The 27,469-nt window shown below is 43.9% G+C and overlaps 1 protein-coding gene across 1 annotated transcript in view; it reads left to right on the top strand.

Annotated features, from left to right (window-relative positions):
* svopa (SV2 related protein a) overlaps positions 1 to 27,469 on the top strand; it is a 60,196-nt gene that overhangs the window by 11,785 nt on the left and 20,942 nt on the right. Inside the window, exons 2-11 of the mRNA XM_078554413.1 lie at positions 5,741 to 5,901; positions 7,219 to 7,304; positions 12,501 to 12,599; positions 12,738 to 12,809; positions 16,596 to 16,720; positions 16,816 to 16,879; positions 17,540 to 17,665; positions 18,543 to 18,671; positions 20,022 to 20,095; positions 26,663 to 26,739. Coding sequence (XP_078410539.1) covers positions 5,741 to 5,901; positions 7,219 to 7,304; positions 12,501 to 12,599; positions 12,738 to 12,809; positions 16,596 to 16,720; positions 16,816 to 16,879; positions 17,540 to 17,665; positions 18,543 to 18,671; positions 20,022 to 20,095; positions 26,663 to 26,739 — 1,013 coding nt within the window. The remainder of the gene's footprint in view (positions 1 to 5,740; positions 5,902 to 7,218; positions 7,305 to 12,500; positions 12,600 to 12,737; positions 12,810 to 16,595; positions 16,721 to 16,815; positions 16,880 to 17,539; positions 17,666 to 18,542; positions 18,672 to 20,021; positions 20,096 to 26,662; positions 26,740 to 27,469) is intronic.

The following is a 27,469-nucleotide window of genomic DNA, read 5'->3' as shown; positions in this document are numbered from 1 at the left end:
GTGGTGGCATCATGCTGGAGTTGGTGGAAATGGCAGAGGATGATCCTTTGAATGCGGAGGCTGGTGGGGCGACAAGGGGGGACCCTATCATGGTTCTGGGAGGGAGAGGAAGGTGTAAGGGCAGAGGCACGGGAGATGGGTCAGACACGGTTGAGGGACCTGTCAACAACAGTGGGTGGGAAACCTCAGTTAAGGAAGAAGGAAGACATGTCAGAAATTTTGGAAAGTGGCATCATCAGAATAGATGCGTTGGACCTGAAGGAACTGAGAGAATGGGATGGAGTCCTTACAGGAATTAGGGTGTGAGGAGCTGTAGTTGAGGTATCTGTGGGAGCCCGTGGGCTTGTAATGAATATTGGTGGACAGTTATGCTTCAGTTATACAGGGCATTGATGAGACTGCACCTCGAATACTGTGTACAGTTTTAGTCTCCTTATTTAAGGAAGGATGTAAATGCTCTGGAGACGGTTCAAAGGAGGTTTACTAGATTGATACCTGGAATGAGTGAGTTGTCTTATGAGGAACGGTTGGACAGACTGGCTTGTTTCCACGTGGAGCTTAAAAGAGTGAGGGGTGATTTGGTTGAAGTATACAAGATCCTGAACGGCCATGACGAGGTGGACATCGAAAAGATGTTTCCTCTTGTGGGTGAGTCCAGAACTAGGGGCCACTGTTTTGAAATTAGGGATGCCCTTTTAGGACAGAGATAAGGAGAATTTTTTTTCTCTCAGAGGGTTGTGTGGCTTTGGAATTCTCTGCCTCAGAAGGTGGTGGAGGCGGGGTCATTGAACATTTTTAAGGCAGAGGTAGATAGATTCTTGTTAGGCAAAGGAATCAAAGGTTTTTGGGGCTACATGGGAACATGGAAATCGAAACACAAGTATATCAACCATGATCTTATGGAATGGCGGAGCAGGCTCAGGGGGCCGAATGGTCTACTCCTGTTCCTATTTCTTATGTTCTTATGTTCAAATAAGGAGACCAATACTGTACATAGTAATCCAGATGTGGTCTCACTCCCCCAAAAGCAGCAGCGGTAAAACTTCCCTACTTGTATATTCCATTCCCCTTGCAATAAATGCTAACATTCCATTTGCCTTCCTAGTCACTTGCTGTACCTACACACTAATTTTTTGTGATTCATGGACCAGGACACCCAGATCCCTCTGTATCACCAAGTTCTGCAATTTCTCTCCATTTAAATAGTATACTGCTTTCCTATATTTTTTATTTGTTCATGGTATGTGGGCGTCACTGGTTAAGCCAGCGTTTATTGCCCATCCCTGATTGCCCTTGAGAAGGTGATAGTGAGCTGCCTTCTTGAACCACTGCAGTCCATTTGGTGTAGGTATTCCAACAGTGCTGTTAGGGAGGCAGTTCCAGGATTTTGACCCAGCCCCAGTGAAGTTAGGGCATTATATTTCCAAATCAGGATGGTGAATGGCTTGGAGGGGAACTTCCAGTGGTGTTGTTTCCATCTGTCTGCTGCCCTTGTCCTTCTAGATGGTAGTGTGGGTTTGGAAGGTGCTGTCTAAGGAGGCTTGGTTCCTGCAATGCATCTTGTAGATGGTACACACTGATGTCACTGTGCTTCGGTGGTGAAGGGAGTGAATGTTTGTGGATGGGGTGCCAATCAAGCGGTCTGCTTTGTCCTGGATGGTGTCAAGCTTCTTGAGTTTTGCTGGAGCTGCACTCATCCAGGCAAGTGGAGAGTATTCCATCACACTCCTGACTTGTGCCTTGTAGATTGTGGACAGGCTTTGGGGAGTCAGGAGGTGGGTTACTCGCCACAGGATTCCTAGCATCTGACTTGCTCTTGTAGCCACAGTATTTATATGGTTAGTCCAGTTTAGTTTCTGGTCAATGGTAGCTCCCAAGATGTTGATAGTGGGGATTCAGCGATGGTAATGCCATTGAATGTCAAGGGGCGATGGTTGGATTTTCTCGTATTGGAAATGGTCATTGCCTGGCATTTGTGAAGCACAAATGTTATTTGCCACTCGTCACTCCAAGCCTGGATATTGTTCTGGTCTTGCTGCATTTGGACATGGACTGCTTCAGTATCTGAGGAGTTGTGAATGGTGCTGAACATTGTGCAATCATCAGTGAACATCCCCACTTCTGACTTTATGATAGAAGGAAGGTCATTGAAGAAGCAGCTGAAGATGATTGGGCCTAGGACACTACCCTGAGGAACTCTTGCAATGATGTCCTGGAACTGAGATGATTGACCTCCAAGGACCACAGCCATTTTCCTTTGTGCTAGATATGACTCCAAACAAAGTGGAGTCCTGCCAAAGTGGAAAAGTTCACATTTTCCCACATTAAACCCCATCTGCTGATTTTTGTCCCACTCCCACTCACCTAACCAATCTATATCCCTTTGTAGACTCTTTACCTCCTTTTGAAAACTTACTTTCCTATATAGCTTGGTGTCATCAGCAAATTTACCATACATTCGGACCCCTCATTCAAGTCATTGGTATAGATTGTAAATTGCTGAAGCCCCAGCACTGATCCTGGTTGCACTCCACTCGTTACAGCTGGCTAACCTGAAAATGATACATTTATCCCTACTCTCTGCTTCCTGATAGCTAACCAATCCTCTATCCATGTTAATATGTCACCCTCTACACCATGAACTCTTATTTTGCGTAGCAACCTTTGATGTAGCATCTTATCAAATGCCTTTTTGAAATCCAAGTACGCCACATCTACAGGCTCTTCTTTACCCACGTTGTTTGTTACTTCTTCAAAGAACTCTAATTAATTAGTTAAATATGATTTCTCTATCACAAAACCATGTTGACTCTGCCTGATCCCACTTTCTAAGTATTCTGCTATAGAGTCTTTAATGATGGATTCTAGCAATTTCCCTGTGACAGATGCTACGTTAACTGGCCTATAGTTTCCTGCTTTCTGCCGCCCTCCTTTCTTGAATAAAGGTGTTATGTTTGCTATTTTACAATCCACTGGGACCCTTCCAGAATCTAAGGAATTTTCAGAGATTATAACCAATATCTCTCCTATCTCTGCAGCCACTTCTTTTAAGGCCCTAGGATGCATGCCATTAGTTGCTGGGGACTTCAGCCTTTAGGCCTAATAGTTTTCCCAGTACCTTTTTCCTGGTGATTCTGATTGATTTAAGTTCCTCCCTCACTTTCACCTCTTGATTTTCAAATATCTTTGAGAAGTTTTCTAAGTCTTCTACAGTGAAGATAGACATAAAATGTCTGTTCAACCCTTCCACCATTACCTTGTTTTCCATTATTAATTCATTTTAGTTACTCTTTTCCTTCTTAAATACTTGTAGAAACTCTTAGTACCTGTTTTTATATTTCTAGCTAGCTTTCCCTCAACTTGAATTTCTGCCTCTTTTATTTTTTGGTCTTTGTTGATTCTTAAATTCTGTCCAATCTTCTGATGTATCATTAGCCTTCGCAGAATTGTACGGAGTTTCTTTCAATTTGATGGTATCCTTAATGTCCTTATTTATGCACAGATGATGTATCTTTTTCTAAGAGCCTTTTTTATACTGGGATAATTCTTTGCTGAAAGTTATTAAATATCTCCTTAAAAGTCTGCCACTGCATCTTTCCTGTCCTAACTTTTAATCTAGTTTCCCAGTTGACTTTAGCCAACTCTGATTTCATATCCTTATTATTACCTTTATTTATATTTGAAACACTAGTCTTTGACCCACACTTCTCAGTTTCAAACTGAACGTGAAATTCTATGATATTATGATCGCTGTTGCCTAGAGGCTCCTTTATATGAGGTTATTGATTAGGACACCACCACATTCTCAACGGGAATTAGGGATGGGCAATAAATGCTGGCCAGCGACTTCCACATCCACTAAAAAATATTTTTAAAAATTAGCCAATGAGATAGGGCCACTAGAGATAGCCTTCTCCAGATTTTCCTCCCAGTTAACAGTTGCTCTTCCAAGGAGACACAACTTAGACTAAAAACTCTGAAAGGTGGAGGGAAAGTCATCCTGTATTGCCATATGTCAATACTCCATTGAACAATCCCAAAATTGTGGCTTTTAAAAGCCTATATTCTCTCATAATCCTCAAAATAACATTAGCTAAGCATGTGATAAAAGCCATGGCCAAATCCTGTCACACCATTGCTTTGAAACCATTTATCTTTCTATTCCTTGCACTCATTTTGCTATGTTGAGAGAATGGCAGAGGTGTTCACGTCACCTCCATGAGAAGACAATGTCCAGAAGCATCCAGAAATAGCTCATTTTGAATACTTTAAGGCATTTATATTTGATGAACTAATCACCAGTAAAGGTAATTAGTGGGTGATGGAAAGTCCTTTTTTTAGCCTAAGTTTTAAGGTTCCTTCATGGCAGAGTTACTGCCCCAGGAAGTACTAAGCCATACAGTTCAGAAAGATCAAAGTTCAATTCCTGATGTGTGCTGAGTTAGCTGATCCCCTGAAGAACAGTAGGAGTCCCTCATATTCACTTCAGTATGATTTGTTCAACTAAGACCAAAAGTGAGAGTATAATGTACACCAGCTCTGGAACAGAACAGCTTAACAGATTCTTCCATCTGAGTTAATTAAAATAATTATGTCAAATTTTAATTTTTTTTCTTTTATTTGTCCATTTTTTCCCTAATACCTTTGTTTAAGTTGTAATTGCTCGTGACATGAACTGCCTTGAAGGAATCATCACCCTAAAAACTGGTTCAACAGGCATAAAATGGGCAGCTATAGTTCAATTATGGCAGATGGTCTGCACTTGCTCATTCTGAACTGGAAGGGTGCAGCCCCCATATCGGTAAAGGTTCATTCATAGGTGTCAAGGGCACATGCCCGAAACATGCATTAAGCAGTTTGCATGTGTAAATTGCGGGCCTAAAGCCATGCACACTGTGGGCAGTTTTGTCAGGGGCTTGACAGCCAACCAGTGGCCTTTAAAGGGTAAGCCTTTTATAATTTACCTGCTCTTTCTGGCTGCACATTAAATCTGCGGGCCACTGCTGACCACTGCAAGCCTTCTCTCTTGATGGCCGCCCCCTCTTCATGGATTCTCCGTACCACCTGGGCCAACCAATCTTTCATGACTATCAACCTGTCTTTGAAGCCGAAACTAGCAAGTGGAGCTCATCGGTAATAAACCACTGGGACCAGCAGACCAATTTCCTGTGGTCCTGGCACTGGCTTCTTTAGGTTGGGTCCTGTTTCAATTTGGCTGTCTCAGAGTGATGAATTTTCACTGGTAGTTATTTATCCAGATGGCTTCAGTAATTCAGGTTTCTGAGCTAAATGTTAAATGAGCTCCCTGATACATCATGCTGAATAAATAGTCCTGGTCTATTCCCTGATCAACAGACATAATTTAAACAAAAGTATTTAAACAAAAGTAATTGATTTTTAGTGGGATTAGAGATGGCCAAATCCCTCGTTAATAGTAGCCCTGGTGACAAGATGCTGTCTTTCAAGAGGATCCTGATTGAGAGATTCATGGTTTAAAAGCAGGCTTTAATAAAAATGCTGTCTCTTTAAAAAATAGTCTCAATGGTGAGAATCTCTCTCTATAGAGCTCATGATGGTGAGACGCCCTGATCAAAGAACTGATAACGAGATCCCTCTTTAAAAAGGGTCCTGATGGGTGAGAATTCTCAAAAGTTATGCTGATGAATATTCCCTGTTTGGGACACAAATCAGTCTTTAAGGCACTGATGTGTTGATTCTTTGGATGCTTACTTCTTTTCAGTGTAGTGAAGTTCCGTCGCACGGGTGAAAGTACAAGGTCAGAAGATGACACATGTTCTGGAGAACATGAGATTGAGATAGAAGGAGTGCGGTCCGAGCTAGAGCCAGTTGAATTGGACGATGGAGGCACTGTCCCTAAAGATTTTGCAAATCCTACAGATGGTAGGGTATATATTGTTATTAAAGAGAGGCTTATATCATCATAAAAATTTGTGTAATATATAGAATGGAAATATGTGCAATATCACTTATATGCTACAAATAATTAACAACTTTTCATAATGTATTGCTTGTACGTTACATTAAAATTAAATGGCCCCAGTGATAATGGAATTGTCTGGAACAAACGATACTGACAAGAAAATCTCAGCTTCAATTTCTAACCTGTAATATTTTGGCTGATCTCAGTCAACATAGACATCTCAGACACAAATTGCCTCCACTCCATTGAGAAGGATGATTAAAATCAACTGCAGTACTCACTCCTGATCACTACCTATCACTATTGTTCAAGACAAGTTTGGGTTCAGCTGTGATGCACTTTATGGTAGAAGAGCCTGCTGACATTTAGGCTCAAACATGAAGAACGGAAATTTGGGTGAGGCACAATAAGAAAGACATGCATTTATATAGTGACTTCCATGACATATCAAAACACTTTACAGTCAGTGAAGTACTTCTGAAGTATAGTGACTATTGTAATGGAAGCCACCTCCCGCAAACTTCTTCCTGAGTTCTCTGCCGGAAGGCAGTTCCAACCCACAGCGCTTCGATCTCCACCACCAGTAGGGCTAGAAGGCAGGTCCCGAATCCACCCCAGCTGGAATGGGGATCAAACTCCATGCTGTTGGCACCAATCTGATCCACACCAGCCATCCAGCCAACTGAGCCAACCAAGGAGTCCAAGTTGCTATGGCAGCATACACTTTTACATGCATGTTGCAGCCTGGAGCTATGGATAGTGATGGTACAGACTCCAATTTCTTTCCATCCTGCCACAAACAGCAAAGTGATAATGATCAGATAATCTGGTTTATTTCGTCATGTTAATTGAAGGGTAAATATTCACCAGGATATTGTGGGGGGCTTCCTTGGTCTTCTTTGAAATAGTGCCATGGGATCGTTTATAATCCACCCAAGAGACCATCATCTCATTCAACAGATCGCATCTCCAACAGTGCAGCATTTTACTGGAGAGTCAGCTTAGATTTTTGTGCTCAGGTATCTGGAGTGGGTCTTGAACTCGCAACCTTCTGACTGAAAGGAAAAGGTGCTATCCATGGCTGATACTTTTAGAGTAGGTAGTGGAACTGTACCCCAACCGAGGCAGCACTTCAGAATTACAGGACATGACAGGAATAAAATTAATTATCCCATGGAAGGAGAGATAAAGGGAGAATGAAAAATTAAACTGAGTAACAGCAGTCAATGATTTGAAAAAAGATATTGCGGTTTTCAACATTCCCTGTGTTTTTTTAGATGTGTTCATGGTGGAGGATGCTGTGGAGGCCATTGGATTTGGAAAGTTTCAATGGAAACTCTCAGTCCTTACTGGACTGGCATGGGTAAGTAACATTCACTCACCATTTCTTTTCCCCAAAGCCTCAGTTGTTTAGTCCATTAAGTTAGAGGATGTCTGTAGTTGTTGCAAAATGATGATGAAGGCACAGGAAAGGAGACAAAGAAGGATTGTGAAGGATGTACAAAATTAAAAAATCTTAAGATTAGAATTGGTTCCCTCATAGCAAAATAGAAATGTGGATAAACTCCTGGCTAAACTAGATGATAATGTGTCAATTAGCACCTTTAAAAACAACTGGATGAATACCTGGTTAAGAATGGGATTGTGCATTAAGGACAGACAGAGATGAAAAAATTGTTCCACAACAGCTTGGACCAAGAGAATATCTGGTCAAGGAAGGCAACTAGTCAGGATTGTAAAATATAAGGTTTTCTTAAAGATAAGGGAAGCTTTGCAAGGCTTTTTCTCAGATGATTAAATGGGTAAGTGAAGTGGTTTGTCACTTCTTAACAATTAAGAATACACACACAGCTATCTGCTTCTGAGTTCCAACTTCCTGTGTGAAAAACAGAAGGTTCCTTTATTCCTTATTCTCCACCAGAGGGCAATATATCTGGGACTTAGCACACCCTACTGTCATGTTTTATATGACAATTCTTTTTAACTAAAATGTCCTTTTACAAACAAGCATAAACATTAAACACAAACATCACATTTCCTCCCCCTTTAGCCAGGAAGAAATCGGTCAGGCGGTTTACAGATTCGCTTTGGTGTAGGAGTGTTAGCTTAGGTTATCTCAAACAAAAACAGAATTACCTGGAAAAACTCAGCAAGTCTGGCAGCATCGGCGGAGAAGAAATCAGTTAACGTTTCGAGCCTTCATGGCCCTTCGGCAGAAGTATCTCAGTTTGTTTGCTTCGAAATGGAAGGTTCTGCTGTTCCACTTGTTTCTGTTCATATTCAACAGTTTCAGTTACAGGTGCTACAGGTTTGTCAGCTGAATCAAGTCAGGTCTCCCCAACTGGAGCAGATGTTTCCCAGAAATCTTCCATTGTGACTGGAGATCCCTGGAAATTTGGTTCATTGGATTTGGCTTCTCTAATCTGGTCAGTGTGTCTCTTCCAGATTCCACAGGAAGGTTCAACATCATAGGTCAGTGGTCCTCAATGCTTGATGATTCTTCCCAGGAGCTACTTTAGTGTCCCACAGTAATTTCGGACCCAAACAGACTGATCCAGATTAAACTCCCAAGCTGGTTTACTTATGTCATGTGACCTCTTCTGATCTAGCTGCATTGAACTAATCTTTCCTTTCAAGTCCGGACACAGCAAATCCATTCTGGTATGTGGTCATCTTCTGAGCATCAGCTCAGCAGGAGATATGCCTGTTGTTGAATGTAAAGTATTACGATACATCATCAAAAAGTTCTTCAGCTTCAACTTCCAATCTGTTTGCATCCTTTCCTTCAAAATGGCCATTTTGAATATCTGGACAAAGCACTTAGCTTCACCATTTGAGGATGGGTGGTAAGGTGAGATGAGAATTTGCTTGATCCTATTGTTTTTCAGGAATGTTTGAAATTCACATGATGTGAACTGTGTGGCATTGTCAGACACAATCTGCTCCAGCAATCCAAAAGTAGTGAACACATTCCAGAGAGCATCAGTGGTCTTTGCTGAAGTAGTCAACATCATGGGAATAACATGAGGCCACTTTGTGCGAGCATCCACCACAATCAGGAACGTATGTCCGAGAAGTGGTCCGGCAAAGTCCATGTGAAATCTCTGCTATGGGTGGTCAGGCCAAGCCCACGGATGTAATGAGGCAGGTGCAGGAGAAGACTTCATTTCTTAACTTGAAGGGCAATCACTGACCATGCCTTCAATGTCTTTATCCAGGTGTGGCGACCATGCTATGTAGATGAGCTAATGCTTTCATTTTGACAATTCCATGTGACTGAGGTGAAGTTCTTCTAAAACTCGTGTTTGGATTTTGGAGGAATAACAACTCTGAATCCCCATAACAAACAACCATCTTGCAAAGTCAGCTCAAATCTACACATATAATAAGGTTTAAGCTCAGTAGTCACTTCTTGAGGTAAACACCAACCCTTCTGTGTGTATAGGTAAACTTTGTAGAATACAGCATCCCTCTGCGTTTCAGGTCGAATTTGATCCGCTTTAACAGGTAACACGTCCATCTGGTTCACACTGAAAGCAGTGACTTCACTTTGGGTTGTGAAGCTGTGGTGTAATGGAAGTCTGGAAAGTGCGTCTGCATTTCCATGATTCTCAGTCGAGCGAAATGTAATTTCATACTGGTAAGCAGATAAGATCAGTGTCCACCTTTGTAAGCGTGCAGCGGCAAATGTCAGGATTTGTGACTTCAGGCTAAGCAACCAGGTCAAAGGCTTGTGGTCTGTAATTACATAAATTTACGCCCATACAAATATTGGTGGAACTTCTTGACTCCATAGATTAGTCCAAGTGCTTCCTTCTCAATTTGGGCATAATTTTGTTCTGCCTTGGACAATGTGCGTGAGGTGTATGCAATGGGCCTTTCACTGCCATCAGGAAATGTGTGGAAGATGACAGCTCCAACCATATGAATATCCATATGAATCACAAGCCAGGCTGACAGGCAACTTTTCATTGAAATATGCCAGGACTTTAGCAGAAGTGAGCTCTTGCTTGAGTTCCTTGAAACTTTCCTGACAGGCTTGTGACCAATTCCATTTTGTATTCTTCTTCATCAGATTATTCAGTGGTGCTGCTTTGGTAGCCAAACTGGAAATGAACTTGCTGTAACAATTCACAAGTCCCAAAAATGAACGATGCTCCTTAGCATTTTTGGGCTGTGGTGCATTCACCATTGCCTCCACCTTTCTGGGTGAGGTTGAGAGGCCAGTTTTGTCGATCACATGTCCCAGGTACTCCACTGAGGGCTTCAGAAACAAGTATTTTGATTTCTTACAGCAGATGCTGTATTTTTCTAGTCTACGCAGGATCCTGCCTAGGTTCTCTAAATGAGTTGGGAGGTTTTTCCCGGTGATGAGCATGTCGTCTTAGAAGCAGATTACACCAGGGAGACCCTGTAGAATTTTGTCCATGGCCTGCTGGAATAAGGCTGGCAATGACATGATTCCAAATGGTAGCTGTTTCATTGAGATAGACTTCTGTGTGTGCTGATGATTGTATATTTCCTGGAACCTTCACTCAGCTGCATTTGCAAAAATGCCTGTTAGGTCAAGCTTTGTGAATAATTCACCTCCATTCAGAGCAGCGAACAGGTCCTCAATTTTCAGTAGTGGGTACTGATGCACTTCGAGGAAAGGATTAATGGTGATCTTATAGTCACCACATATTCTGATAGACCCGTCATCCTTCACTACTGGGACTCTTGGAGCTGCCCACTCTGCATAATCAACTTCCTCAATTATCTGAAAGTTTTCAAGTCGTTCTAGTTCCTGCTCGATTTTCTGTTGCATTGAGTAGGGAACTGAACATGGTTTGAAGAACCTTGGAGAAGCTTCGGCCTTCACAGCAAGATTTGCCTCAATGTCTTGAATAACTCCAAGACCTTCTTTCAAGCCATCAGTATACTTGTCTAACAAGGACTGCAACATGGGGTTGCAGTGCACTTTACTTATTTTATTCCAGTCCAGCCAAATTTCATTTAGTCTGTCCCTGCCCATAAGCGATGGACAATCCCTTTCACAATGAAAAGTGGAAACCTTGCTATTTGACCTCCATCATTAGCTTGAATGGACATGTTTCCAAGTATATTCACAGGCTCACCAGTGTAGGTGCTAAGCTGGCGGAGGGTTTTTTCCAATAGGCGTTTCTTGAAAATTTTCTCCCATGTCTTCTCTGAAACAATAGAAACTGATGCTCCAGTGTCACCCTCTATTACAACCATTTTAACAATTAAGGCAATGCCAACTTTTAGTCCTTCATCTAGTTTCAGATCAGACTGAATGCAATACAATTGCTCTTCCTCATTGTTGCTGTTAGTTTCATTTCCTGCCTCGTCTGGACTCACATTACTTTTTTATTGTGTTTCCAAGTAAGGCGCCTTTTTAAACTGCCAGTTTATTGTCAAGCACGACTTGTATGTGTGCTCCTCGTGATACCCTTTTCTTGGTGGTACTGCTTTACTGTGATTAGCCTTTGATCTACATGCATGCTGTATGTGTCTTTTTTTTCCACAGTAGCGACAATCAGTGGTTTTCCACTTACAGGCTTCTGCATTATGCCCTATTCCATTACAGTGGTAACATGTTTGGAAGCGAGTATACCCTGACTTTACTATTTTAACTTCAGCATTGTTAGAATGCGCTTTCAAATCTCCAGCTTGTTTCTCTGCCATGTCGATGCTTTGTGCAGTCTTGAATGCTTTCTTCAGTGTCAACTCTTGTTCTGCTAACAATCTACACTGAATTCTTTCGTTTCTTAGTCAAAGAGCCAAGCGATCACACAACGCTTCTCCCAGGTAACCTTTAAAGTCACAATGTTCCGCTAATTTTCTCAACTCAGCCAGGAACTGGGAAACTGACTCATTCTCATGCTGTTCTGTTCGGTGAAACTTGATTCTCTCGGCAATAATTGCTGGTCTGGGATCGAAGTGCTTTTTCAAAACATCCACAAGCTCTTTAAAGCTTTTATCTGCTGGCTTCAGGAGCGATGAGATTTCTCAGGAAAGTGAAATTTTTCATTCCGATGAACACGAGAAACACTGAGGCTGCTTTTCCTCTTCATTCTCATTCACAATGAAAAACTGTTCCATTTGCTTGACATAAACTCTAAGTCCATTTTAGCTGGATCAAAAGCCTCTAAAGCCCTAATAATGATGATCCCATCCTCGATGCCATTTGAAGTATTGTGTCACTTCTTAACAATTAAGAATACACACACAGTTATCTGCTTCTGAACTCCAACTTCCTTTGTGAAAAACAGAAGGTTTCTTTATTCCTTATTCTCCACCGGAGGGCAAAACATCCGGGACTTAGCACGCCCTACTGGCAGGTTTCATAAAACAATTCTTTTTAAATAAAATGTCCTTTTACAAAAAAGCATAAACATCACAGCAGGACAGAGCCCATTATAGAACAGATTGTATATAGACCATGATGGAAGGAATAGACCTTTCTCATTCCAAGCTTTCTTACTTCCTTTCTATGTTGGCTGCTGGTTGCTAATTCTGTATTACATGTCCTAAGTGCACTTATTTTTATTTATAGATGGCCGATGCCATGGAGATGATGATACTCAGCATTCTTGCACCTCAGCTACACTGTGAGTGGAGATTGCAGAGCTGGCAAGTTGCCCTCCTAACCTCGGTATGATAACATTGTTGAATTTTAATGAATAGCACCACTCACTAGGCACTGACCACATGGTAATAAATTGTACTGAAGTTCTATTTCAATCCTTTTTCTCTCAACCCTGTTCTTCTTCCCCTTCCTCTTCTGCTTTAGGTAGTGTTCATTGGAATGATGTCCAGCTCATCACTATGGGGAAATATATCAGACCAGTATGGCAGAAAGACAGTGAGTAGCAGCCATACCTGTTTTTTTTCCTGTTTTTTTTCCCTTGTGTTCTGAAACTTTGACTCCCACTTGGGTACAGTTTATGCCCATTGGCATCACTTTGGTACCTCACCATCACGCAGACATCCCAGTGTCAAGCTTCTTGAGTGTTGTGGGAGCTGCACTCATCCAGGCAAGTGGGGAGTATTCCATCACACTCCTGACTTGTGCCTTGTAGATGGTGGACAGGCTTTGGGCAGTTAGGGGGTGAGTTACTTGTCGCACTATTCCTAGCCTCTGACCTGTTCTTGTAGCCACAGTATTTATATGGCTAGTCCAGTTCAGTTTCTAGTCAATGTTAATCCCTAGAATGTTGATAGTGGGGGATTCAGTGATGATAATGCCATTGAACATCAAGGGGCAACGGTTGGATTCTCTCTTGTTGGAGATGGTCATTGTCTGACACATGTGTGGCGCGAATGTTATTTGCTATTTGTCGGCCCAAGCCTGGGATTTGTTCAGGTCTTGCTGCATTTGAACATGGACTGTTTCAGTATCTGAGGAGTCGCGAATGGTGCTGAACATTGTGCGATCATCAACAAACGTCCCCACCTCTGACCTTATAATGAAAGGGAGGTCATTGGTGAAGCAGCTGAAAATGGTTGGGCCTAGGACATTACCCTGAGGAACTCCTGCACTGATGTCCTGGAGCTGAGATGACTGACCTCCAACAACCACAACCATCTTCCTTTGTGCTAGGTATGACTCCAACTAGCGGAGAGTTTTCCCCCTGATTCTCATTGACTCCAGTTTTGCTAGGGCTCCTTGATGCCACACTCAGTCAAATGCTGCCTTGATGTCAAGGGCAGCCACTCTCACCTCACCTCTGGAGTTCAGCTCTTTTGTCCATGTTTGAATCAAGGCTGTAATGAGGTCAGGAGCTGAGTGGCCCTGGCGGAACCCAAAATGGGCATCAGTGAGCAGGTTATTGCTAAGCAGATGCTGTTTGATAGCACTGTTGATGACCCCTTCCATTACATTACTGATGATCGAGAGTAGAGTGATGGGACGGTAATTTGTCCGAGTTGGAGTTGTCCTGCTTTTTGTAAACAGGACATACCTGGGCAATTTTCCACATAGCCAGGTAGATGCCAGTGTTGTAGCTGTACTGGAACAGCTTGGCTAGGGGCATGGCAAGTTCTGGAGCACAAATATTCAGTACTATTGCCGGAATATTGTCAGGGCCCATAGCCTTTGCAGTATCCAGTGCCTACAGCCGTTTCTTGATATCACATGGAGTGAATCAAATTGGCTGAAGACTGGCAACTGGAAGAGGCTGAGGTGGATTCTCCACTTGGCACTTCTGGCTGAAGACTGTATCAAATGTTTCAGCCTTAACTTTTGCACTAATGTGCTGGGCTCCTCCATCGTTGAGGATGGGGTTATTTGTGGAACCTCCTCCTCCAGTGAGTTGTTTAATTTTCCACCACCATTCACGACTGGATGTGGCAGGACTACAGAGCTTAGATCTGATCTGTTGGTTGTGGGATCGCTTAGCTCTGTCTATCACTTGTTGCTTATGCTTTTTGGCACACAAGTAGTCTTGCTTCACCAGCTTGACACCTCATTTTTAGGTATGCTTGGTGCTGCTCCTGGCATGCCTTCCTGCACTCTTCATTGAACCAGGGTTGATCCCCTGGCTTGATGGTAATGGCAGAGTGGGAGATATGCTGGGCTATGAGATTATAGATTGTGTTTGAATACAACTCTGCTGCTGCTGATGGCCCACAGCGCCTCATGGATGTCCAGTCTTGAGTTGCTGGATCTGTTGAAATCTATCCCATTTAGCACAGTGGTAGTGCCACACAACACGATGGAGGGTAGGCTCAATGTGAGTGAAGGCAGGATTTTGTCTCCACAATGACTGTGCAGTGGTTACTCCTACCGATACTGTCATAGGCAGATGCATCTGCAGCAGGCAGGTTGGTGAGGATAAGTATGTTTTTCCCTCACCATCTGCCACAGACCCAGTCTAACAGCTATGCCCTTTAGGACTTGGCCAGTAGTGGTGCTACCGAGCCATTCTTGGTGATGGACATTCAAGTCCCCCACCCAAAGTGCGTTCCGCACCCTTGCCACTCTCAGTGCTTCCTCCAAGTGGTGTTTAACATGGAAGCGTTCTGATAAATCAGCTGAGGGAGGGCAGTATGTGATAATCAGCAGGTTTCCTTGCCCATGTTTGACCTGATGCCATGAGACTTCATGGGTTCCGGAGTCAATGTTGAGGGCAACTCGCTCCCAACTGTATACCACTGTGCCGCCACCTCTGCTGGGACAGGACATACTCAGTGGGACAGGACATACTCAGGGATGGTGATGGTGGTGTCTGGGACATTATCTGTAAGATATGATTCCATGAGGATGACTATGTCAGGCTGTTGCTTGACTAGTCTGTGAGACAGCTCTCCCTATTTTGGCACTAGCCCCCAGATGTTAGTAAGGAGGACTTTGCAGGGTTGACATGGCTGAGATTGCTGTTGTCGCTTCCAGTGCCTAGGTCGAATCTGGGTGGTCCATCCGGCTTCATTCCTTTTTTGTGACTTTGTAGCGGTTTGATACAACTGAGTGGCTTACTAGGCCTTTTAAGAGTCAACCACATTTGGAGTCACATGTAGGCGAGACCAAGTAAGGACGATACATTAGTGAACCAGATGGGTTTTTACAACAATCGACAATGGTTTCATGGTCATCATTAAACTTTTAATTCCAGATTTTATTGAATTCAAATTCCACTATCTGCCATAGCAGGGTTTGAACCCAGATCCCCAGAGCATTACCCTGGGTCTCTGGATTACTCATCCAGCAACAATACCACTACGCCATCACCTCCCCTCTAATTGTCCACAGCAACAAGAATTCCTTCTGTGTGGCTTAACAATTTACATATACATCCTTCTTAATCTAATAAACTCTATTTGCTGCTTATGGTGTAGTCTTCTCACAGATTGGGTGACTAAATACTTCCATTGCAGACACAATTGTGACCCTGACCAGCCTGTGGCTCAGCACTTGAAGATGTGTTTCCATCTTTGGTTTCCTACATTGTTCCAAGCAACCTCAAAATGCCTAGCAATTGGATTTAAACTGTACCAGGTATTCATTGTCTGTAACCCTGCTGCTGAAGCTAGGTGTCCCATACAATGGAAGAGCTTCGTTTTGAGTTCACTATGTGGGGAATCATAAGTGTGAACCTGCCTCTTATTATTCCACAGCACAGTGTTGGAGTGCTTACTGTCTTGAAGTAACAATATTCTATGTTCTTGTAATTCAGAAAGGTCTGTGTCACAGAGTCTACCACATTTGCTGGCTGAATGCCACCAACTAAATTAGGTTTAAATGATGGATGTACTTTGCCCAATTTGATCTTATCCTTCCAGAATATCAAGCAAAACATTTTTTAACCTCCATCAGTACTTTTAACCTCCATCAGTGGTGTTAACCTAATTTATGTGCTCAATTTCCGGTGTGGGTTAGCACTCTTAAACTTTTGGTCCCAAGGTGAGCTGATGTTAATGGGTAGAAATTTCTCAAAGGCAGTGGTTCAGATTGGTCACCCGTTCTATGCAGAGACAAGTATTTACTTCCATGGACTGCAATGGAGCTGAGTATCAGGCATTGATTTTAACGGGTGGCCGATCTGGTTCTGCCCATTTTGTGCTACTCCCTGAGAAGAATTTCTATGCCTAAATCTCTTGCCACTGTTAGAGTCTAGTATTAACCATCTATGTTTTTATGTGTTAATTCCAGGGTCTGAAAGTTAGTGTACTCTGGACATTGTACTATGGAATTCTGAGTGCCTTTTCACCAATCTACAGCTGGATCCTTGTGCTCAGAGGTTTGGTAGGCTTTGGGATTGGAGGTGTTCCACAATCGTGAGTGCATCACTTTAAAGTTTAAGATAACTTAAACTTCTTCATTCTAAATGAATAAATAAATAATTATTTCTAGTCTCGGTTGCTCCACACAGGGTAACGCTATATGCAGAATTCCTTCCAATGAAGTCAAGAGCAAAGTGCATCTTACTAATAGAGGTCAGTGGGACATGATCATTCTCTTGCAATGTGTACTACCTTTTATTATTTGTGGGAGGGATACTGAATTTTTCTTTGTGTTAATTAAGCTGAGGGACGTCACTGCTGGGAAAAAACAATTTTTACACTAGGTCTCAATAACAAGTGCTCCAAGGTCAGGTATAGCCTAAGTTAGATGCAGGATAATGTTCTATCCACTATGTTCCATCAATTTCTCCCAAATCAAGTAATGCGTGGAATGGGGTACAATACAGCTTCGTTAATGCTGCCCTTTCGAGTTGTCCAAAGTGTTGCATGTATTAGATAGAAAGTAAAGATTCCTTTACATTAGCCCTCCCAGGTTAAGTGCAACATAGATAAGATACAAAACTAAGCTCCCCCTTCATTAAGCTGAAGCTAAACAATTACCCCACAAGGTCCATGGAGAAAATATGAATTTTGAATCATTTCCCAGACCATTCCAGTGTACCTCCTAAAGCTCAGTTATTGATTGGCATTGCTGCCTCCCTGCCTCTTGGCAGAGAATTATTACATGACGGGGAGAGATATTTAAGAAAAGAGAAGGAATAAAAAATCCAGACTATCAATAATTAATATCGAGCTTACTGCTTTTCTCAGCATCTGTGGATTGTGCTTAATTGGAGCTCTCTTCATTTTCAGGTGTTCTGGGCCTTTGGGACAGTGTTTGAGGTACTGCTGGCAGTGGTGGTGATGCCCACACTAGGCTGGCGCTGGTTGCTCATTCTTTCTGCAGTGCCTCTTATGATTTTCGCCGTCTTGTGTTTTGTAGGTATTTCCACTAAAAGGAAAACTTGAATAGAAAATGATGGGAATGTATGAATTTGAGGGAGTAGTGGGAAAAGTAATCAGTTCATTCGGTTCACCTAATGTGGCAAGTCCAGGACGTTTGAGTCCTCACACAGTGAGGCTGTAATTTGAACTGTCAAGAGGAAGGTTGAGAAGAGGGTAGGCTCTTTCCCACGAAAAAGAGATAATCTAAAGGTAGTGATCCAAGGTACACCTAGCACACCTTGTAGTAGCTGCTCACAAGAGCATTTGTAGAAGTCTAGTGGCAGGCCCTCTGCCTATACATTGGGTAATTGATGCTGGGCACTGAGGATGGAGAATGAGGGTTGGAGGGGAAAGAGAAAAAGATAATGTTATAATGTGAGGGGGGGGGGGGGGGAATAAATGACTTAATGACAATAGCAGTAAATCACAGACTAATTAGAAGGGACCCAAATTTAAATCCTCCTGTCAACCCTCTACCTCATGGAAGAAGTGTCCACAATTTTCAACTTGGTAACTTGATATTAATCATTGACAAAGGAAATGCTCACGTAGCAGGGCTCAAACTACCAGACACCATAGGATATCATGGATTTTTCACTAAATGCTTTGTAATGGAACAAAATGGAAATTGATTTGATCTATTGGAATTCTGTGTAGCGAAGTAACCAAGAAAGGATTTAATTAACTGGATTTCTGTATATTGGGGAGTTGGATCATTTAGTCTGGTTTGATAATGGACCAAATTATTTTTAACCAGATTGTATTAATAAAATCACCTGGTCAGATTACAGGGAAGGCTTGACTAACCCTCACTCCATCATCATTATGTACCAAAGTTAAGTTTATCAGATAGTCTTATTTCTCCTTAAAGTGGCTTCCAGAAAGTGCACGTTATGACGTATTGTCTGGGAACCAAGAAAAAGCCATCGCCACATTAAAGCGCATTGCTACAGAAAATGGAGCACCAATGCCACTTGGAAAATTGATAGTTGCCAGACAGGTAAGGGATAATGGTTAATTTTTATTAAAATATTATTTCTGTTAAACTTAGAACAAGAATTTTTAATAACAGGAAAAGAGTAATAGGTTGAACAAGAACATCCCTTTTGGTAAACCTCAACCCTGTCTACCTTCTCATTATTTTCTTTGATCCTTTCTTTCTTTAGATATGCATCTAGTTGCCTCTTAAACTTATTCATGCTCTTTACTTAAAAATCCTTCATTTGTACTTTCTTCCATGTCAATTAAGAAAGAAAATGATAATGTCTGACCCAAGTAATGCTACACTCCAGTGGTGCACTAACGCACTGTCTAACCTTATAATTTCTTGGCAAGATTGTTTCACAGCTTGGCCATTATAGGGTAATTACTCCATTGGGGGCCAAGGTGAATAGAAAGATAAAGCTAAGAGTTGATTAACCTGCAACACTCTTGTGCACTACATGGAAGTCAGCTTGGAACCAGAAAGGGCAGCCAATCTATGAGTATTTTGCCAGCCTGCTTTCTCAGTCAGGAAATGTACTTGACTTGTGGGGACGAAGAGGGAAAGAGAGCCAAGAAATAGAAAAAAAATGAAAGAAAATAGTGAACTGACTTAATGGCATAATGGATAAAACTGCCCAGTGTGATACCAACCATTACAGATCAGGAAGATCCTGAATTAAATCCTGATGGATTTGTTGAACACCTGTGGGGTGGTATGGTTGATCTTGTCCGCAGACAAAAACAAGGTGATGTCAATCAGGGTTCCTTCTCCTGATCACTAATCCAATGACACTTGCTGGAAAATGCACACACATGGATGTCAGTTAAGGTCAGAATTGGACTTTGCTATGATGTTCTTTGTGGTCAACTAGTTTGTCAAAACTCACTATCCAAATTACATAAGATGAACAGCCATTTGATTAAGAATCCTATTTGGTTGCCATTGCTTGTCACAGTACTGGGAAATAAGAGTGCTCTTTTATGCTGTTGGCCAAAGGGCTTACTAAAGGGCTTAAATACGCATATGTTACTAAAAGGTTTAAATATGCATATTGTTAAAAATGTGCAGTCCTATTATTGATCTTATGATCATCAACCTGAGACATTGGCTCTGTTTCTCTCCACAGATGCTACCTGCTCTACTGGAGTGTTTCCAGCATTTACTGTTTTTATTTCAGATCTCCAGCATCTGCGGTATTTGAGAAAATAAATGAGTTGGCATGTATTTTTTTAAAAATTCTTTCAGGAATTAACAGATTCCATAGCACCCAACTTTTGATTGTAGTTGCTGGCTGCTTGTGAAATAAATTAAACTTTTTCCTCAGCCTTCACTGAACTAAACCTGGCAAATGTTTGTTTGAGACAGGAGGACCGTGGTCATATTGGGGACCTCTTCACACCACAGTTTCGAATGACCACCATCCTTTTATGGTTCATTTGGTAAGCCTGTTTTTTTAATATCAAATGAATGAAATTCAATGTTCTTTTTTAATAACTTGAACGATCCTAGCCATCTTTGGAAACTTCAGCCTGATTAACAACAAATTAATTTTCATTATTCGGATCATCCACTCAGTAAACCAAGAATTTTTTGAACTCTCAGTCCTCCATGGAAAATAAGGAAAGCCAAGCTTCCTTGAGTACTCCCATTCTAACACCAACTTTTCCAACTACATTTGTCATCTGTTTGCACTAATGAAGACTGAGCATGAATAATGAGCCAAGGCGCTAAGCTGAAGCAAGCATGATATCATTTCAGAATATGGGTGGATGAAAAGTACCATGGCCAATCATTCCCAACAGTTATTAACTCAGTTCCTTCTGTGCTAGAGTAATTACACTGCTTTTCCACCCATTGTTTTTATATCCACAGTAATTGGGTTGCTGCGAGCTATTCAGATGGCGAGTCAACTAATCTTAAAAATGTGCTGATACTAAAAAAATGCTATTCTGCTGTGAATTATTATCAGAATTGTGTCCATTTAAATAGGTTATACATAATCAGAAGGGATCACTTCTGTCTAGTTCCATGTGCCAAAGTTCGGAAAATACACGCAGTATACCATCTCTCATATCCTTTAATTTGAGCAGAATTTCTCATGTTGTTATTTTCCCTTATGATATTGATTTATTGTGTGCTTACTTTGGCATTTCTTGACTTTTTGTATCAGTTGACAATTTAGATGTGAAAAATATTTTCTTCCCTGATAGCCCCCTTATTGTAGTCACTGTATTGTTCTTGAGCTAAGGAAAGAAGTAACACACTTGTTGAGTTTTCAAGAGATGATGGGGAAATACAGAACATTTTAGCAAGCTGATTAAAAATGCACAAATTTAGGAATGTTTTCCTTGCAATCGAAATTGAAAGTCCAAAAGAATATATTAGTCTGATAAATATAGTTCAAACCTGTTACCTGGAATAATCTTAGGGCGGAATCGTCTGCCCCTGTTGGTGGCGAGCGTCATGGCAGGTTGGTGGGGGGGGGGGGGGGGGGGGGGGGGAACAACAATATGGCGCAAAGGCCATTAATCAGTTTCACATCATCATGAAACAAGTTAGCCATCATTTGCTCTGCCCGTCAATGGCGGGCCGCCTTTCCTGCCATCCGTCGGGAACGTAATTTCAATGCAATCGCATCTCATCATCTTACCTGCCTGCCAAAATCATCTCCTCGTGTCAAATTTACCTCCCACGTCAGCGTGACTTCAGAACGACGTGATTCACAACAACATTTAAAGGGCGTGCACCAGGCAAGCTGAGCTTCGAGGGAACTTGGAGATGAGTGCACACTAATGTTGCAAGTGCTCACGAGGGTTACCCGTTCGACTTTAAGGCAGGGGTGCCACGCATTCAGGGGAGGGCATAGGCAAGTCACTTTTTCCCAGCTGCCTGATAGTGTAGTGCCGTGGCAAGAGCTGCACTGCGGTTGGGGCGAAGTGGGGGGGTGGGGGGCGTGGGGTGAAAGGCAGCACAGTCTGATGGTATTGCACAAGCACATGCGGGGGAGAGAGGGAAGCAGCCACACATTAGGGAAACCTTTTATAAAGTGAGCATTCTTCCACAGGTGAGACAGCTCAGGCACAGCTACATTGACACGCTTGGTGTCAGGCCTCTAGCTTATCTGTGCAGAGGCACGAAAGTGTCACCAAATGCTCCTGAACTTTTCACCCCTCGGGTGCAGACTGCAAATTAATGAGCGTTTTAGGGGGCTGCAGAACAATTGGACAACTGGGCAAGTTGTATCATCTCCTTGTGAAAGCTGGCCATGGAGCAGTCACTAATGGAGGCGCTCATAACCCCTTGCAATATCTTCATTCAGGTTTGGACCAGTCTACCCAACGGTTCCAGCTAACAGCGCTGCCTGCAATGCGGGTTAGGAGAATGCCTGTGTCTGAGCTGAGAGCACAGCATGCAGTCCAGTGGTCGAAGCTGCCGCCAATTGTTTACGTGGACTGGGGAGGAGGTGGGTGGGGTTTCGGGCAGCCATGCAGCGCACTAAACTATGGCCATCTGAGTGGTGGCTATCACCCTCCAGCATGTGTTAAAGGGCCTTGAGGCGGAGCTGGAGTCGCACACGTAACCATGAGAGCTCCCTCGGAGACCAATGCTAACCCACGCCTCTCTCTCTTTCATCCTGTAGGAGGAGTATATCCAGGAGCATGGAGCCTGGTGACCTAGCTGTACACCTCATGGCTTACAGGGAGCAGAAGTGAAAGAGAAGAGAGTGATGGAGGCGCCTGGCTGGGCAGATGGAGGAGCAGCATCCTCAAGAAGAAGGGGTGGCTGGGGCTTCTGGGCATGACGCTGAAGAGCCACAGCAAGCCATCGCAGGTCATGCCTGGCTACACCCAAGGTCTACAGACATGCTTGTCATTCCTGCAGATGACCGAGAACCAAAGGCTGCGCATGTCCAGGGAACTGGTCAGTCACATGTCAACTGCTGCAGGTTTTGGCGCCACGGGGATTTGGAGGGCATCCACTGCCAGTGGCCATGAAAGTGACCGAGGTGCTCAATTTTTACGCCAGTGGCTCCTTCCAGGGCTCCACAGGTGACCTGTGCAGGATCTTGCAAGCCTCCAAACACAAGTGCATCTAGGAGGTCATGGACGCCATATTCGCAAAGGCACACAACTTTGTGAATTTTGACTAGGATCAGGCAAGCCAAGAAGCAAGAGCACTGGGATTTGCGCAGGTCTCAGGTTTTCCACAGGTGCAGGATGCTACGACTGCACTCACGTTGTGCTTTGATCTCCATGGCAACAAGCAGTGCAGTATGTGAGCTGCAAGGGCTTCCACTCGCTGAATATTCAGCTGGTCTGCGATCACAGCAAATGTATTCTGCAGGTCTGTGCACGGTTCCCAGGGAATATCCACGACCCCTACATTCTCAGTAGGTCTCAGATCCCTGACATCTTCCAGGGTCCATGGAGGCTGCAGGGTTGGATCCTCAGGGACAAGGGCTACCTGCAGAGGACATGGCTGATGACGCCCTTGCAGTGGCCCCAGAGTGCAGCAGAGAGAGGGTACAATGAGAGTCATGCTGTAACTCGCATTTTGGTGGAGCAAACAATTGGGATGTTCAAAATGAGGTTCCGGCGCCTGGACTGGTCTGGTGGAACCCTGCAATACAGTCCACAGAGAGTGTCACGCATCGCTGTCACCTGCTGTGCCCTTCACAACCTGGCACTGTATCAGGGAGAGGAGCTGCCTGAGGAGGAGATGGAGAAGCTGCATGTCTCCTCCGATGAGGAGGATGTCAACGGAGATAAGGGTGATGTGGTCCTCGAAGGTGAGGATGACGACGATGAGTCCACCGTGTTGTCTAAATGAGGCAGGCATGCTTGGGAGGCCCTCATTGCCGCTAGATTTGTGGAGGATGATGACAATATGCAGTGAAGACATCCAATAGATCCTCACATTGCATTTGTGAATATTTGACTCCTGTCTGGCTGATGGCAACGCATATACCCTCTGTGATAAGGCTCCTGTAATGGAGACATAGCGGATGTCCACAGTCCATTCCAGGAGGATGATGACGACATGCAGTGGGGACACTCCATGTATCCTCACATAGCTTTTGTGAATGTCTGTCTCCTGTCTGGCTGATGGCAGCTCACTTGCACTCTGTGAACAGGGTCATATCATGAAGATGCAGTGGGGAAACTTTAATATCTCCTGATCCTATGGCATCCTTTGTGAGCTGAAGCTTTCAGGACCACGCTCTCACCGGACACAGATGCTGATGAGATGGGGGGCTGGCCGCACCTCAAAGTTGTTGAGAGCACACAGAGAAAATGATGAAACTCTGTCTCACCGGCCCAGGACATTCTGGCAGCAATGATAAGCCCCATCAAGGTGCAGGCATGACTGATGTGTCCAGTGACTGTGAAGGTGCACCACCAGTGTGCTGGGAAGATTTCACAAAGCAGGGAGGAGGCCCTGGACTGAGACACCTGCCTTTATTTTGTGCAGGAACCAAGCTTTCACTTTAGACTGACGCGAACACTGATAATCATAACAAGAAGCCATAGAGAGGGTGACATTGTTGGGAGTTTATTTACAATAGTCAACAATATGTACAAGTGATTAACGCCCGTGCCCATATGGTGAAACTACATTTTCTTAACCTTCCTACCCTACCGCTACGTCTTGGTGCCCCTCCCGACATCCACAGCAGAGGTGGAGGCAGCCTGCTGACTGCTACTGTGATGACCTTGGCGGGCCTCTTCTGGAGGGCCAAGACATGGAGGGCTCCAGCCTGCTTTTGATCTCGTGATGTGGGGCAGGTGCACCCTCCTCGGTCTGTGGAGCTGGAGCTGATGTGTTGAGCTGCTGGTCCTCCCCACTATGGGCAGAATTTTACGTCCTGTGGGCAGGCTGGCGCCCGCCAGACCTAATCAGGTGTAAAATTGCAAGAGAAGACATCGGGCAAGCGTTGCGATGTCATCTCGCACTTGCGTGATATTTTGCTCGACAGGCATGCGCAAAATGTTGGAAGCACGCCCGCTAACAATTAAGAGGACAATTAAGCTCATTAACCAGCGCAATTGCCTCCAATTTTTCGTTATGGTTGGCGGACGGGTGAATCAGCCAGGCGGACTTTGCATTTTTCATCAAACATCATCCAAGAGCGGGATGAGGTTTCCGTTATTAAATAAAATTAAAATCAAAAAACTGTGGACAGCATTTTTATCATCTATATGTTCAGGTGCAGGCTTGTGTTGTTTGGACATTTTTTTTCTGAATTTCAAAACTTTATTTCATGGTTTTTGGGTCTGCAGCTCCCTGAGGCAGCTCTCAGCACTTGCCCAAGACCTTGTTGACACCATCGCCTGCCCCCCTCCAGCCTCCACCCCGACAGCACTGAGCTTTCCACCGCACGCTTCATCGCAGTCGGGGGAAGATCCCGGGCCCGCCGATCGTGCCCGCCCACCGAGCTGAAAATTCAGGCCTATGGGTTTCCGGCCCCTACCTGAGTTCTTGAGTAGAAGGGGCAGCTGGAGTGAAATCCAGCTGCCCCACACATCTCTCGCGCTGACACTGCTGGAGGCCAACTACGGCATCAGTGATGGAGTTTAGCCCACGCAGCAGTGCAGGACAGATGTCCTGAACCAAGGTCTCCATGATGGCTGCCATCCTGTCAATGTTGACCTTGGTGCGGTGGCATGATGGCACGATCATCTAGAACTGAAGGTGGACGGACTCCTCCATCATGCCTTGCAATCTGAGGAGTGCAGCCGTCATCCCTTCCTGCTGTTCCTGTGAATGTTGCTGCAGCTCCAACAACTGATTTAGGACCGAGTCCCAAGGCTCATCATCTGACTCAGACTCAACAGATCTCTTGCCTCCAGCAGTCCTCCGAGTGCCAGCAACCTCGGGTGTCCCTGCCAGCTCCTGCATTGGAACAGATTGTGTGCTGTGTTCATCAGATAGTGAACCCAAGCCTGCTGTACATGTAGGTTCCACTAAGGTGTGTGTTGCTGCATTGTGGAGGGTGTGGGTGAGCACTGTGATGGGTCTTTGAGGGGGCTGTCCTCAGGGTCCTTATCGGAGGTGCTGTCGGTGCTGGAGTCAGGGCCTAGGTTGCCTGAGGGCGATGTGGCAGATGTGCCTAGGAGAGAATGTGGAGATTGCTAGTGAATGGCCACTGCGGTACACAGAACAGTGGACTCACAGTTGAGTTGCCAGAGGGATGATCTGGTGCACAATACTCAATTGGTTGCTTGGCGCTGACCTCGCCATCACCGCAGAAACGGTCCACGTCCTCTCCAACCAGCTCTAGTGCGCAGTCTTCAAAGGGAATGAGGGTCTTGCTGTCCGGGACTCCATCCCCAGTCTGGGACCTCTCCCTTTTATTGTGCGCGATCTTGTCCTGCATAAAGACAAATGGAGAGAGTGTGAGCGAGGCGCATGCCCAGCCAAATGAAAAGGATGCCAGGTGTGCGAGTATGTGCGCTGAGTGGAGCTATGGATGGGATGAGGAGGTGATCTCCAGAGGAGGTGAGGTCAGATGGAGTTTGAGGGTGTGTGTGAGGGAGTGAATGGTGATGTTTCTTGAGCTGGCAGTGAGTGAGATGCCACTGAATGAGTAATGGGCTTGTGAATGTCTGAATTCAGAGTGATGAGATGATTGACTTACCCTGGCGGCACGGATGAGATCATTCATCCTCTTTCTGCACTGGATGGCTGATCTCTTGTGGGCAGCATTGGCACTGACCACTGCCTCCCAAGCCGGACTGGTGATGTTGCTGCCCCTCCTGCAGCTGGTGGGGAGGGAGGGGGGGGGGCAGGTGTAGAGAACATCACGCAGGCCTCCTCGTGAAAACCCGCCATTACGTCTGGCAGGTAAATCAACTTTTTTCCCACCTGCTACCGTACTTTGTGCAAATCTGGGACGATTCCGCCCTTAGTTAATTTTAGACTAGCCAACATCTCTGCACAGGGTTCATAATGTGGAGAAGGGAAGGTTACATTGCCGAGTGATTGGCCTCTGCTTCTGTTTTCAGGTTTTCCAATGCTTTCTCCTATTATGGACTCGTTCTATTAACCACAGAGCTTTTCCAGGCAGGTGACGTGTGTAGCAGTAAGTACATCTCCCTATTTTGCCAGTATAGTGATGGGGGAGGAGAGGGCAAATCTTGTTGATCCACATTGACTGTAGTTCTGAAAGCTGTTCTAATGGACTAAAGTCAATGTTAAAGAAACAACTCCAGCTAAATGACAATATTGGTCTTAAACCTAACTCCAATAACATGGAAACAAACTGATTTGCCCAACAGAACACTTTTTGGAGTGAATCATCATCTGTATTTGTTGCTCACTCATTTTCAGTGGGCTGTTCCATTGATATATTAAGTGGGAATCTCCGTCAAGGTACTAACATTACCTGTTAAGATCATGCAAATAGGCAATGTGTTATGTATGTGATGAATTGGAGGTTGTTGCCAAGAACAGCCTGAAAAGTAATCTTAAATGCTGCTGGATTTCACGTTAGATGTTAGTTTTCTAGTTAAGTTTTATATGGACAAATTATAGCTTGTATTGTGATAGGCAATTCTTCTCTCAGCTCTTGGATCCAATCTTTTTCTCTGCTGTTACTTTTTTGCCTTTTAATTAATTGCCATTGTTCCTTTGAAATTTCCACCCAGTTCCAAATAAAGCATTTTTTATATTCTTCCTTCCCGCTGCGTCACTTTTGCGTTGATATCAAGACTCATTGCACCATTTCCTTTTCTGAGTCTGTCTTCTCAGGACCTCAAATGTGCGGGAATCCTTACCTCTCTCATTCTTTTGAAGCTCAATCATGATATTAG

This window comes from Cetorhinus maximus, chromosome 12 (genome assembly GCF_964194155.1).
Source record: "Cetorhinus maximus chromosome 12, sCetMax3.hap1.1, whole genome shotgun sequence".
NCBI classification, from domain to species: Eukaryota; Metazoa; Chordata; class Chondrichthyes; order Lamniformes; family Cetorhinidae; genus Cetorhinus; species Cetorhinus maximus.
The sequence above is the reverse complement of the archived record's forward strand: the minus strand, read 5'-3'. Positions and strand labels throughout refer to the sequence as shown.